The sequence below is a fragment of the Amblyomma mixtum genome, chromosome 2, assembly GCF_055824585.1.
Source record: "Amblyomma mixtum isolate Tamu chromosome 2, ASM5582458v1, whole genome shotgun sequence".
Lineage (NCBI taxonomy): Eukaryota > Metazoa > Arthropoda > Arachnida > Ixodida > Ixodidae > Amblyomma > Amblyomma mixtum.
The window spans coordinates 203682980-203698000 of NC_143013.1; the positions used below are offsets into that span (position 1 = coordinate 203682980).

The 15021-nt window shown below is 46.3% G+C and overlaps 1 protein-coding gene across 1 annotated transcript; it reads right to left on the bottom strand.

Annotated features, from left to right (window-relative positions):
- Positions 1 to 1036: 1036 nt before the first annotated feature.
- On the bottom strand, positions 1037 to 11298 carry LOC149362288 (glutathione S-transferase 1-1-like). The gene is made up of 5 exons (XM_089572975.1): positions 11056 to 11298; positions 8689 to 8747; positions 8022 to 8163; positions 5012 to 5179; positions 1037 to 1293 (listed from the first exon to the last, which is right to left on the bottom strand). The coding sequence occupies exons 1-5, from the start codon at positions 11194 to 11196 to the stop codon at positions 1123 to 1125; spliced, it is 681 nt and encodes a 226-aa protein (XP_089429101.1). The 5' UTR covers positions 11197 to 11298; the 3' UTR covers positions 1037 to 1122.
- Between the last annotated feature and the right edge of the window lie 3723 nt (positions 11299 to 15021).

A 15021-nucleotide genomic window follows, 5' to 3' on the forward strand; every position in this document is an offset into this window, starting at 1 on the left:
GCCTACTTTCCTAAGCTGAGCCAGAGAGAGAGGAAGTCAGCTTTTATTAGCTTCGAGGGATTCCGCGGGAGGTTCGCCGAGGCTCTGGAAACCATTGTCGAAGACGGACCTCCAGGCTTCGCCGATCAGCTCTCAGCCTCACTGAAAAGGAATTTGAGTCGCCGGAAGTGCCACACCACGTGACGGCCCCGCCTGACCTACCACGTGTTGTACAACGTGACCGGATGTGTGGACGGAGCCAACGCGCTCTAAATTTGAATGCCCGATTAGGGGGGGGGGGGAGGGAAGTTATTCGAATTCTAATCAATACTTGACAATTATAGAAATGTCGAGAGTAAATGGAGATGCATTATGTGTGAATTGAGGCGAATTAATTATAAATTAAGGTTGGTTAATGTGAATATAATCTCATTTAAAAATGCATTGGGATGAACAAATTAGAGAATCAGTTGTGAATTAATGAAATAATTCTAAATGAAATGAATTAAATACATCAATGCTTTCACATTAATCCAATGCGGTTTCCATGGTGACCTCAAATGTTTTTCCTCCGTGGGCTGGGATCCGCAGAAAAATGTTGGGGGGCTGTGCATCGCATGATGTGCGCGGTCAACCGGCAGAGTTCCCCACTGAGGTACGCCCTGCAGGCCTGCTGCGAGTCGCTCATGAGTCATGATCCTAGTCGGTTGCTCGGTGTTCGACATCAAGCGCAACTGTGGCTTCTTGGGGGTCCACGTTGCTATTTCGGCTTTGGAGAGCGGCGCTGGCTACCTCATCCCCAGGTTGCTGGTGAAGGTAGTTACCGCAGCAGCGCTACCTGACTAGAGGCTCGCTTCAGTGTTAAGGATGCGTGTTTTGCAATTTATGACCGTATGGTGGATGGGCTTGGCTCAGGCCTTTCCTCGTGCTCCGTGGTTGCCAGGGTTCATACTGGTTGGAACTGCGAGGACATGGTACTCGCCGCGCCAGAACATTCGTCGTGCACCACATCTTCAATGGTTGTGATGTAAGAACTACAAGAGGAATAAGCTCCGTCTCCCGGTCATTCAACCAAAGCTTTATTAACACGAACACACTGCATCGCCATCATCGCCAAGGGTCACTGCGTAGTAGCGCAGCCGCTCACTTGGGGGGGCCGTGGGGCGGCTGGCCGCTCTTTGCACGCTGCACCATATCGCGGATCAGGCGCAGGGCTTCGGAGGCCACCTCTTCGTACTCGGGAAACGCAGCCTTGAAGCGGTTGTAGTATTCCTTCAGCTGGGGGAACTTGTCCAGACCCTCGTACTCGGAACCCTGCGTGCAGAGAACAGCGCAGAGTTTCCAATGACTCCAAATTCCTAATGGCTCATAAAGATCCGAAAGCGCTTATGGAAATCCAACAGCCCCGATCGTGTTTCTGCTCAAATATTTTTCGGCTAATCACACTTCACGATTCCCAAATGAGAAGAGAGGATTTTACGAGGTTTGCTTTTTTAAAGATTGCTTCACTGTGCATAGAGAAGGAACCTGCAGTCCTTAAGGTTTCAATGACTCCTGGCTAATTTCCTGTTGACTACCTCTAAGCAGAAAAGAGCAAGCAAAGTCGTATCGCTTAAAACTCAGCTCAGGCTCCACGCCTACTTATGGCGAGCGAGAAGATACTTATGGATGCTTCATCTGCTTCATATTTAATGCCAGAGGCCGTCATTGATTTCACGGAGTTTGAATTGGAAGCCTTTAATGTCTGCTTCAGTACGAGCGCTGTTTTAACATTGTTTTCAAAACTAATTTCTCTTAGGCTGTTACAGGGTAGGAATGCACCAGTACTGCATTCACCCACCAGTACTGACTCTCGTAAAGAATTCGTGGGCCAAGGTTAATCTATTGTACAATTTTTGGGGGAAGAAAGAGCCCCTATAAATTACGTACGCGATTCATACGCATGAATAGCCAGAGGCCATAAAGTTCTATCGGGCTAAGAGTTCACGACAGAGTATGATGAAAACTAATTGTGTACAGTTGACGGAAGTGCTGAAACCTGGCCATTCTCCGAGTAGCCTGTACGGGTAGCCGCGCATGTGAAAACGTCCTGTTAGAGGCTGAATTCTTTCAACAAAATGAGAGTATAAACCTAACTGGCATTATCTGAACGTGTTCCTCCTCTGTTTTCTTCTTACGAGGTGCTGCGGACCAGGATCCCAGGTTATGCATACGTATTCTGAAGCTGGCCGTGTAACCCATTTATATTCCTTCAGCTTGACGTCTGAGGGGGCATCTTTAGTTGTAAAAACCTGTTTTTTTGCGCCATAAATGTTTACCTGCGATCACTTGAGTACGAGGCATAAAAAAATGCGCGCACATTACCAGCCTTAAAACACTGCTTGCATTGCCAGCGAAACAAGGTTCATTTGCCATGTACAACTATAGGGCACTGTAAATACACCCAAGGAAACTGTCAGCTCTCAATTTTGAGTATGCCGCATCTGGTCAAAGACGAAGCCGACTGTGCTCAACAAATAATGCGATCATCATCATCTCATCATCCGCCCGAGTAAAACCCCCTGCGGGTCAAAGTCCTCCCCTATGTCTTTCCAATTAATACTGTCCTTTGCAAGCTGCTGCCACCGTATCCCCTCAAACTTCATAATCTCATTCGCCCACCTAACTTTCTGCCGCCCACTTCTATGCTTGGCTTCTCTTGGAATCCACTCCGTTGCCCTTAAGGACCAGCGGTCATCTTGAATGCGCATTACATGTCCTGCCCAAGCCCATTTCTTCTTGATTTCGGCTAGAATGCCACTAACCGGCGTCTGTTCCCTCACCCACTCTGTCCTCCTCCGGTCTGTTAACGCTCCGGTCTTAAAGTGCGATAGAAGGCTCATAATATGGATCGTGTGCCCGTTTTTGTTGCCGGCGCTTCTCGGTCGTTCCCTGGCAGCGTCAGAAATAGTAAACGGGCCGAGCTTTCACGCACCTCTGGTGCAGTATGCAGTGTCCCGCTTATGCTGCACAAAGACTCCTTTCAGCGTGAGTTCCTTTATAACTTACGAAGAGAGAGCGTGTCGTTACCTTGCTTTCGGGCATCGTCCAATTGTCCTCTGAAGCCGATTACAATGGGCGGCCGCGTATTCCGCTCCTAACAGCAATTGTGGCCTCAAGGAAAACTGAAGTAGCATTTGCTTCTGTTTGTGAACTAACAATTAGTCACTTATGGTTGAATTGTGCTAAAGAAAGCTCAAATTTTCTTATGGGCGTGAAGAGCTTGATTCTCGATATCACTGAATGGGGCTTGAATTGCGTTGCAGCATTTAGGTTATTGCTAATTGAGCTGGTTGAACTAATTATTTCACCTACGAGTTTCACACCTTTGCTCCGGACTTCTGCTTTCGCCAAAGTTTCAAAGCGAGTGTATATGCTGCGTTTCATGCACACAATAAGTAATCACGGACTCCCACTGCGATCAGCTTGGTTCGAGTGGGCTGGAGAACAAAATGACGCAAAACTGCTATTCTGGGCGAACAATAGAGGCAGTTTGTAAAACGCTAAATACAACGCGGAAGTGCTCTAAAATCACACTATTCATAGGGACCCTATTTAAGTGCACGCCCTCAAAGAATCAACAAGCTATTGTCAAAGCCGTGTCTTTCTAAAGGGAACGGTTAAGTCTGTCCACTTAGTCTCTGCTCTTTTGTTCAGAAACACTTCCCCATAAGACCAATGCACATTCTGAAGCGAGTAAGCTCGCACGAGGAAATAAAATTGATAAGTCAGCCGGCAGCCAAATACGACAACGCTCCGAGGGAGCGGTATGCTTCTCGCAAACAACATCGCCTTTCGATGGGCGCAGCGGGTGGCGCCGATTCTTCCGGGCAGCGACGGCACCGCGATGAGAAGTGAAAAGCGCGACACGCTGGCATCGGCCGCGCCGCAGGAATCTCTCGCTACTTTCCTGATTCCCAGCAGGATGGCGCTTATGTGTTCCCAAGCGAAGCTACCTTCTTTTCCACTTGCCTTCGAGTGAGCGCACCCAAAGGCCAACGAACCATTTTGTACGCTGAGCTATTAGAAAACAGCTTGCCTGCCGCGCGCTAAGGTTGTCCGTAGAAAGCACGGTCAATGTGCTCAGATGGGCGCCGAAGCTGTACGCTGTGCGCTTTAGAATTCTCGGCCCTGCGTAGACTAGAGGGCCATCCGCATTCTCACACTAGGTGCACTCGCTCACACTAGGTGCAACGCTGCAATTGCAATGCAGCGTGTGTGGCAGCGTCTCATGAAATTCGATGAGAAATTTATACACTTGGTTTCAGACCGCCGCCAGTTTGGTCACGCAATCTTGAACACCACTCCATCATGTAACGCTTTGCGCCTGCGACTGTCGTATTCATAACTGCCAGGCAAACTTCAAATTTTCGGGAAGCCCTTTGAGCGCGTTGCTGACATATAGGAAAGGGCATAAAAATTTTTTTTTGGCTAATAGGTACTGAGTGCTTCATGCTGAGAAGTCTCTTTTTTGATATCATCATTGGAGATGGTGTGCACGTAAGATCGATGTTTCTTTGCTTGCTCGATCGAAACAATGAATTTATGTTCACTAAACAGAAAACAGCTGCCCGGTGCGCCGGCATTTCTTTCCATGATTCATCCAAGTTTCAGCCAAAACCTGATAGCGTATATTGCTCGTTTGGTTGCGGCGAGAAAGATGTATCTACTTTTTATTTACCACTGGCGAGCGAGAACACGGGGACTATATCTTTCAAACAATTATGGTATGTGCGTGAATCTAAATGCTACGACAGGAATCCCTAAGAAAGATAATTTGGTGGTACCAAGCCTAACCTGAGGCAGCCTATGATAAGGCTAAGACGGGCAGACCATTGCAAAAAATAACTCGCAAATCTGGTACATATGCTAATTAAGAGGCAGCCACGATTATAAGGTAGCCACGATTATGAGGCAGCCCCGCTAATTATGAGGCAGCCACGGTTCTTTTTCTGGCTCTTGCACAGCGCAGGAAGCGTGGGGCCGCACACACCTCAATGGCGACTCCGAGTGATGAGGCCAGTCCGATGTCGGCCAGGGTCACGTGGTCGCAACACAGGAACTTCTTGTCGCCCAGGAGGGTGACGGCGGTGGCAAGGGCCTTATCGTATGCCTCCTTGAGGTCGGCGCTGGGTTCCTGGCCTTTGAACCACTTCGGCCTCTGCGTGGACGGAAAGAGCGCATTGAGGCAAAGCCAAACACGTACATGAGATAACATGCCCGTCCGGCCCCCGCCGCTGACACAGCCGTCTGTAGACAGCAACTACAAACACACCTTGTATGGATGTGTGGTGCTTTATCTCTAGCCAGCCCCCACACGCTGTCATTGTCCGATATCGAGTACACAAGTGTGCGCGTGGTTACGAAGGTCGCCTAATTCCTTGTTTCCTTTCCTGCTTGGCGGCATCGCTAAAAATGACCACGGAAGTTTTCGATAACGTGCCATCTTGTGAAAACAGTGTACGAAGGGCACTGTCTGCAAAGCACTCGAAGGAATATACTTAATATAGCAGTAGCACACATCCGCTCTAGCCGACTCCTTGCCAGTATGTGTACACTGGCCAGGATCGCAATTTCACTAGCATGAACCGCTTGGGGCGCACTCCTTGTATTATTCTGTCTTTACCTTGCTTGACTTTTAAGAAAAGCCGGCGAAAAGACGGCGTGAACAATATGCGTTTACGGAGCGGAAATTGCATATTCTCCGACACCTTTTGCTGTCACTCGGAGCGAAGAAGCAACAGCGCCTGTTACATCGCTACACTGCTACTCCTTCCATTCTGGCCCAGTGCTCCTCAAGCCACATATGGTCACGTAACCTCGTACGGCACGTCCTCAACACAGCCCTTCTGCTGGTCGACATGTCGTTTATACGGCTAAGGCTAACCTAAAAGAACTTTTTTTAGGACACCAGAAGAAAGCGAGAGTTTTTGGCCGTTCCGTAAGGACGCCACTGTTTAATGGCGACGACGTCGTTCTTGTGTTTACGCTAGCCTGCGCAATCCAATATCTAATGTGTGCTCGAGGTGCCACATAGATGGCCTTTAACCATGTCGCCTTGTTATGGCGTATTACGACAATAGGTTCACAAAGGTTCCCAAGCACGCCGATGTACTCTGCTAACAGAGAGCTTCGCAATGTATTATACTATATAGTAATCTATTATATTATTTAATTGCTTATTACTGTATAATATTCGTTGTAGCATTGCATCGTATTGTGTTCAACTGTAGTGTATTATGTTTTAGTTAGAATGCGCTTCCATTGGCCACTTAACTGAGCTGAGCTTGGGTGTAAGCTCTATAGTGCACGGGCCGTAACGCTGCAGTTTTCACTTATCTGCTACCAACGGATAGCATAAAAAAAAACGATTTAGAAAGTGAGCGCTTTCGCGCATACATTCAAACGCAACTCGAACGAGCACTCGAAGTGTCGAGCGACGAAACCAACTTTCGCGGAAAGTGCTTTCCCACCCTCAGAAGCACTCAACCTGCTTTTCCCGGAGAACAAAAAGCGTCCCTTCATGGCCCTGTTTCTAGACTTCTGGGTGGAGCGGAAGACAAGCAGAATATCTGGCCCACACCACAGTTGTGGTCACAGACGCGACAGGGAAGGGAGTACGACTTTATTTAAAGCACCTAGGGAAGAGCTATAGGCAAGAAATGAGCTATACATGTGAGAACAGAAAAACAATAGAAAGGTAGGGCCCGCTGTCTGGCCGCATGCTTTTCGCAGCTCTATATCGGGAAGCGAACGTGCAGACGCTTGCAGCGCGACAGTGGTTGGCGGAAACAAGCAAACGGACGTTTCTTACCTCTTTACTATGGCAGCAACGTGCCCCATTAAGTCGACAAGCACCGTTAAACGAGAAGAAAGCGGAAGTCATAGACTTGAGCAAGTGGCGGAGATACATCTTTATTTTTTCCCCCGATATTTAAACGATGTATTCACGCTTGCATTGATTCTCAGCATCCCTGTGCTCAAATGGAATAATTCTTTTCAACGCCAAAAGTAAACAAAACTAAAATAAGAGCTGTGAAACATAGCACAACTTATTCACATGGTTACCTCTGGCAACCGCACACGTGCATGTGAAGCAGTAAAATGCTCATATAGCCTTTATCTTCGATTTACTGGTGGCTAGTGATGTAATAATGAGGGCAACAAGCTACATGGAGAAACTAAGAGACAAATAATGAAAAGGCTACGTTGGACAGAATACTCTGGCTATGGGAGCTAAAGTCGCAACGACAGTTTAATACGTACCAGCCACAAGAAGCAAATACCAGCCGTTGAGAAAAACTTGCGGTGAATGCTAAAAAAAAGGGTTCGAACTGCATCCCTACGCGCCGACGTGGGAAAGTTTTTGCCTGGGTACCAACGACCGTAGGGTATAGGGTAACAGGTGGAGGACACGGTCATACTCTATGAATTAGATATGCTACGAATTTTTGCCATAATCATGCAACAGTTTGTTAAGGAGGGTGTCCTAATTAATTTAGATTAAAGAAATGCATTCTAGTGTATTCTTGGATAGGAACTAGCAGCTCAACGCTTTCAAAAGTGGCCTTCTTTGCAAGTAAGGTTCGATGGCCAACGTGAAAAAAAAATCTTAAAATTCAAAGAAAATTTCAACCTTTTATGATGCTTTTCTGTGCTGCCCAAGAGTAATTTTGATTCTAAGAATTACTAACTGGTGAAATAAACGATTTCGAACGTCGTTTATGAGTAACTTGGTATGAAATTGTAAAGTCACGATCAGGGTCAGTCCCTTTGATTGGCCGTATGAGAGGGATTTCCAGGAGTGTGATTGTCATTATCATCAGGCAACGCAAATTTTGCTGCCCTTCGTGCACGGCCTCATGCAAATGCTAAAAATTTTCATATGAAAAAATTGTAATTGTGGTTTCTACGGCACAGGTAAATTTCGCAGCAGTTGTCACTGGAGTTGAAAGTGCGAGGTTTCTTTATGCGAACATATCTGTTGCCAACGGTTCACTTACGAAGTAGGCCATCTGTGCGGGGAGGAAAGTGCCCGACTCGAAGAAGATGAGCCTGTTGATGGTGGCTCGCTTCTGCAAGTCCTTGGGGTACAGCTGGCTGTCTGGGGCGTACTTGTCCACGAAGTATTGTCCGATCGCTCGACTGCAAAGACGTTAACCATCGGCATTCAAATTAGAAATTACACTGAGTAGACAAGCAAGATTTGCCAGAAGGGCGTTCCGTGTCAAACAATTGTTAGCACGGTCTGTTTGGCCTATAAAAACCAACTGCGCACCCTCGCAGTAAAAAAGAAACAAGAAAAGCGACCACCATGAAATCTAGCGTTTAAGTATTGATAAGCCATGTGGGCCACAAGCTTTGCTTAAAGAGTTGTGCTTTCGCTATATAGCTCTAATGAAATTTATCACTGTTTTAAGCGACTGGTTTGCTTTACATTACATGAGTTGGTCACTGAGTGCCCCGACAATGACTTGCAAAGCAGATAATTTAACCTCCGGTTCCGGCACTATGAATGATATTATGCAAAAGGTGGTAACCTGAAGTAAAATATTTCTGATAAAACGCGGCGCCCGCAGTTTGACAAGTCAGTGAATTCAACAATCATTTCCAAGAAAGGCTAATCGCAAGAAGATAAAAAACTAAAATGAAAGAAAAACGATATCTCACCTCTCCCATAGAACAAAGCCATTGTCGTTGATAGTAGGAACTGTGTGCTGAGGGTTCAGCTGAAAGGGAACAAAGGATTGGAAGGATTTATTACTACGGGATGTAAGCCTCCGGGACGTAGAGAGGTAATAAAACGGGGGGTGCGCAGTATGTGCCTGAAAAAGGAATTTTCCACACACGTTCCGTGATTTTCGGGGGTAATGTTCAGCCGGTAAAACGCAAAAGATTGCATGGCAAGACGACAGCGCATGTTTCACTACACAGGAAAAGTTATTAAAGAGAATTCCGTCGATATTAATAACCGTAGTGAGTTTGCCTTTGAAAACAATTTTGAATCACGACCACCAACCTGATTGATGGTATGCCCTACAGGGATCTATGTGTTGTCCACGTTTTTTCCCACAAATATTATTGTCCTGTCTAGCGATGCAGGAATATGGTGTATCGCGAGATTATGTGCAGCACAGACGTCTCGGCTATAAAATCGGAAAGAGTTCGTACCATTGCTGCGAATCATGGCTGATGTGCCGAAATAGCAATTATTGCAAGGCTATGCACATCATATGTAGTTCTCTCAATGGTAGGTGTGAATTTGTGTGGAGATGTGTATTTCTGTGCACACGAAACAGCTCAGCCTACATGGAAGCAAAACATCGGCTATATATTTAACGCAAAGCGCACACAGAAGCAACTATGTCAGAAATTTCAATGCACCCAGTGCATATAAATGAACAATGCAGAACACATTAGTCTAAGGAGATTTAAAATATGCCTCGTATATATTGCATCCTCATTTTTTCGACGCTCGCGCCCCATCTCAAAATAATGCAGGTTAACATGGAACGCTTCGTTTCATTCAAGTGAAACCGCAAGAGAACGAAAAGGTAGAGGTAACGATATTAGGCGTTCTTCACTTAAGGTGTCGAAGAGGTACCATCTGCATCACCGGACAGCTAACGGGTACAAAATTGATATTCTTCAAAGATAGGGCCAGCATATGAAAAGGAATATTAAAGAGAAACCGAAAAAGCTTTTTCTGTGGGCTGAGCACTTAACTGTTGTCGCTTGTATAAGTTTCTTCGACGGTGTTCCTCTGCGTGCCTGATGCGCATGTGCTATATGGTTGCCTGGTTAGACGCCTTTTCAAGAAAAAGTTAATCCGACACTGTCCTGCGTACTTGTTCCCGTGCTTGTGTTTTCTCGCTCGTTTTACCATATCTGAGTACTACCAGTTAGCTAGCACGGTTACACTGTTGCCCACAGTAATGGTTTTGCAATTGAGGATAAGGAAAATGGAACGCCCCTGTTTCTGCACACGTCGCACCTTTTATTTTTTGTACAAGTCGGCGTGTCGGTTCTCAAGTTCATTCTACCAGGCAGTTTGACTCACATATTCGAGGCTGTTGGAAGTTGACTGCCTGTCGTCATTCCGCGCTTCAATAAAGCAACACATTTAGCCTCTCATGAGCGGCAACATACAGCAAGAAGCTGAGAAGTAGTATGAGAAGAACATACAGCATGGGCGAAATACACCAAGAAGGTGTCATAACTGCCGAAGACAGAACTTTGCGAATGATACTGCCTTTCAGAGTATCAGTACTGTCATTCGTGAAAAAAACTTTCTTGCAGGAAAACTAATGATCGAAAAAAATGGACCTTTGGAGTAATGTGCATTGAATTTCTTTTGACACGTTGCAACGACCTCGAGTTCATAAACATCTTCCCGAAATATTCCTGTGCTTACTTGTGGATTTCGGTGCCTGTCTAGGAGGATACGGCACTGCACATTGTTGAGAAACTGCATGCGAAAAAATAAATATTGACCTTTTCAAATACGCGTCCCTATTCGAAAACATTCTACCTAATGGCGCGCAGAACTGTAATGGTGTGTCTAAGGCTGGCAGCAGCTTCAGAAACGGTGAGCAAAAAAGCTCAAAAAGGCCGATTAGATATACACCATTCCTCGTTTTGAATACGCGTTTATTCCTTCACTCCACCCTAATAAGTTTAGAGCTAATTTTTCTGAAAAACTAGATAAATTAATTCGCCACCCAGTACAGGGAGCAGTACTGCAAAATGAAGCTCATTATGAACATTCAACCAGTGATCGCAGCCTAAACGCCACTGTAAAGCACCAATTGTCTCTTATAAATAGTGTTCTGGTCGAATATTACGTAGAGGAAGCTTCCAACTTCAAAGTGCAAGAAGCAGCAAAATTCGTTCTTTCGTGCCAACTGCTTCCTCTGCTTCGTATTTCCACTGCTACGGGTTGACTGGATTTCGATCATAAGCCAAAGAAATGGCATACAGCACTGCAGACAGCGCTGCTACCGCACTGTGCTCTGCAATGATGCAGAATCCGCTCACCTTGACGAATTCAGGGTTGAGCTGTTCCTTGGCCATGAGGTTGATGTTGTGCAGCTTGAGCTCGACGCCGACCTTCTTGGCCACGACCCTGACGAAGGTGCAGGGCGGGCTGCCGGTGGTGTTGTACAGTTCGACGGCCATCTTGGTTTGTTCCTCGTTCTCTGCCGCTCGTGCCTGGTCTTTCAATGTGCCGACCAGCCGCCGAGCCCAGCGCGCTTTATACGGGTCGCTTCCTTATCATCGGCGTTTCCTTTTCGTTTTCGTCTGCGTTTGAGATAAGCCGTGCCTGCACTTTGCACAGGTTGTTTTTTGCTGGCTGATAGCTGGAGACGCCCACCTATCCTGTGTGCCCCGGGTAAAGGAGCTCGGGTGAGCAATACTTCCGCCGCCCCGTAACGTACCCTATCTGTCTCCAATAGCGAACGGACCTGTTGAACGAATAACAAAGAAATCAGCGCATGGCGCGACAGTCACGAGCCCCGAGACTCACGTACGAGTAGTTTCTGGAATGTTCTTTCGGTGTGCCTGGACCTGTGTCAGCTTTCAATAGATAGCGTCGTTATGATAGTAAAGCGCCGAACTCGTCATGGCGCTCTTGTGATAAGGCTGGTTGGAGTGGCTTCTAGGAGCGCCAGTGTTATTATCTTTGCTTGCCGGACGTTGCATTGGCGTGGAAAAATTCCTTAACTGTCGTTTCAGAACCGTGCGCTCATGATTCCTCGAAACTAATGCTCTTCTTTTTTGGCAAGCGCTAGCAGTGGCCTCATATAAGGCACCGGCGGTAACTTTAGTGATCATGTCGCGTTTGTGCTAGGTTGTCCTAGCTTCAATAGCAGTTTTATGCACATGGCGTGAAACCATTCTTGAGTGCCAAGCTTCCACTATGATGTTATCGTTGAGGCAGAGCTTTATAATTAATGAATGCTCACGAATAGAAGAAAAGGAGCAGCCTCAAAGCATGCAAACACAGACGAAGAAAGGAGAAGACGCAAGCGCTGATATAAGAGATATGGCGACACTTGCATCAGCACTCCCTCATTATCACGCTTTGCAGCAGACATCGACTTTCTAGAAGCAGCTAACGCTTGACTTTTTATGTCTTGTTGCTTGCATGAGCTTGCTGTTTTCTTTCACGATTTTTCGTTCCCCTCCTGTTCACCTCTGTTCTTCGCCTTATTTAAGGTGTGCCTTCCATGAATAAATGTCAGTTCTTAGTCAGCGCTTGTGTCTTCTCCTTTCTTCGTCTTTGTTGGCATACTTTGGCGCTGCTCCTTATCTTCGATTCTAAATGCCCCAACTAGCCCAAAAAAAAAAAGCTTTATTGAATGCTTAGGAGCGCCTAAACTAATCGTTTTGGTTATGTTTTCTTCTGTGTTGCCGATGAATATCGAAATATGATTTTCCTTTTCTTGCATGGCTCAAGAAATGTACAATCGCGCTCAATATGAGTTGCAACGCGCGGTCATCGACCGGGGCTCGTTCCGTGGTGTGCCTCCTCCAAAGAGACGCTCGGAATTCTGGGAGAAACTTTTTCCTGAGCGGGGGTGCTGTTGTTTCCTGGAACAGCAGTTTCTCCCAGAATTCCGAGCGATGTTTGGAGGAGGCACACCACGGAACGAGCCCCGGTCGATGACCGCGCGTTGCAACTCATATTGAGCGCGATAGTACATACGGGAATCTACATTTTCATAAGAGAATTTGGAGAAAACCAAAAAAAATTGTCCTTTTTTCAAGCACAGCAGTCATGGTCCCACCTGAAAGCCTCGCTACGCCTTGTTCAAAGCTCCACGACACGTCCACACGAGTCACGTGACTGGTACAGGGCCCATTTTTGATAGAGGCCACCTCAAGGTCTATTTTGAGCAAATTTTCAGTAGCCAGCAGACAAGTGCCAAAATTTTGCGTTTGGGACATACTACGCCTTTGCTGACGGCATCGCCCTGAGTAAAATGAAGCCCTGAGTACAGCTGCAATGAAACCAGTATTCTAAACTAGGATGTGTACGCCTGGCATGTCAATTTCTACAGTTTGCTTGGAAGAAAAACAGATCTGCTTCCATGATATCCGTAGGAAGCATACATAAATTATTTCGTGCTCAAATATGCGCCCTCACTCGCTGTCATACCATATGAGACGTCTGGAGTAGCATGCCAGGCCTATAACCAGGCAGACTTCTCCATTATCTATTAAAGCGTCTTTCCTCCTCCATATGAGACGTGTCAGTAGTGCTCACCGTTTTCGCTGTGAAATGGCACGTGGGAGATTTCGTATAGGTATCTAGTGCTGAACCATGCATCACCTATCGTAGAGTAAGCGTACCTGGAAGGGGCAGAGGGTCAGCGAGCCCCCTTCGTACAGGAAAATCGCGACCGTGGCTTTCTGCATACGACCGTTCTTTTATCTCCTCCTGTCCGTCACTTGCAGGCACGGCGAAGGACGGCGATATCGTCTCTACGAATAGCAATACAACTGATATGAATACTTACGACATTTGGTTTCTTTTGCTCGCCAATATTGCAGCCATTATTTTCTGCTGCAGAGTGAAACTGCTCAGGGAGGGCCGTCTTCGTTAAAACATTAGTAGAAGGGCAACCGTGGTGGCTCTGTGGCTATGGCGCTCGGATGCTGGCCCGAAACACGCAGTTTCGATATCGGCTGCGGCGTCGAATTTCGATGCAGACGAAATTCGGGAGGCTTGTGTACGGTGCGATATCAGTGGACGTTAAAGAACTCCAAGTGATCGAAATTTCCGGTTGCGTTCACTACGGCGCCTCCCATAGCTTGAGTGAATCTGGGACGTTAAACCCCCCTAACCCACAAGGAGAAAAACCTTTGTAAAAGGGCCTACATAAGACGGCAGTTTTTTAGGCGCCCCAGGAATATTCAGAAGGGGTGCGTATTGCTGACTCGCCAACACAAAAGTCTGACCGCCGTTATAATAGAACTGAACCGTACAGCTCTGGGATAATCATGCCATTTTGTCAGGTGGTAATGTTTATGCAACCGTAGTTAAAATCAACCAGCTAATGGCTGATTCATGTCATATTAATGTTTACGAAAGCAGTAAAGACCGCGGCTGCAAGTAAACGTTTATACTTTTAAAATAATCTTCACTAAGTGGCACAACAATTATCGTGTTCTTTTTTCTCTTACAGCCATTGACGAATTTAGATAAACGTCAGTCGCCAGGATATGTCGAGGGAATTAGGTCCAGTATGTTTCTCGGCAAACCAAAAATTTTATACGGCCCATTATTCGAGCTTCTTACAAGTAATTAATTTTATGTGCAGCGCAGGCCAATGTCCTCTGAAGAAAGTCATTTCGTAGCTTTGGATAAATTCGCAAATAAAGAAAGAAAACGTCGATAGCCGGTTTCACTTGTATGGAGCAAGTTTTTCTCATTTCTTTATCGGCAATAGAAGTCAATTTAAATGTGAGCACTTATTTGTGGGGCACGTAACAAAAACAGTGTCTGCGATTATGACCTGTAAGTTGAGAGCGTATTTTTATTTTCTGCGAAAGGATGTGCTCACGTGTATAGGAGCAAGAGTAAGAAGTTATATCAAAGTGGTAATAAGTACTGCGAAAAGCATGAAGTTGCTAATAAGCATTGCAGAACAATAATGGTTACGCATTTAAAAAAAAAAGACATGACCAGCTCAAATGCGGTAGGCTAACACACATGGCTGAAATAGTTAGCACTTCATTATTAGTTAACACTGCTCGCTTTAGGCTGTACAACAATTGCCGAAATTTGCCCCGCCGCGCTGGCTCAGTGGTTACGGCGCTCGGCTGCTGACTCGAAATACGCGGGTTCGATCCCGGCCGCGGCGGCCAAATTTCGATGGTGGCGAAATTCTAGAGGCCCGTTTACTGTGCGGCGATGGCAGTGCACGTTAGAGAACTCCAGGTGGTCGAAATTTCCGGAGCCCTTCAGTACGGCGTCCCTCATAGCTTCAGTCGCTT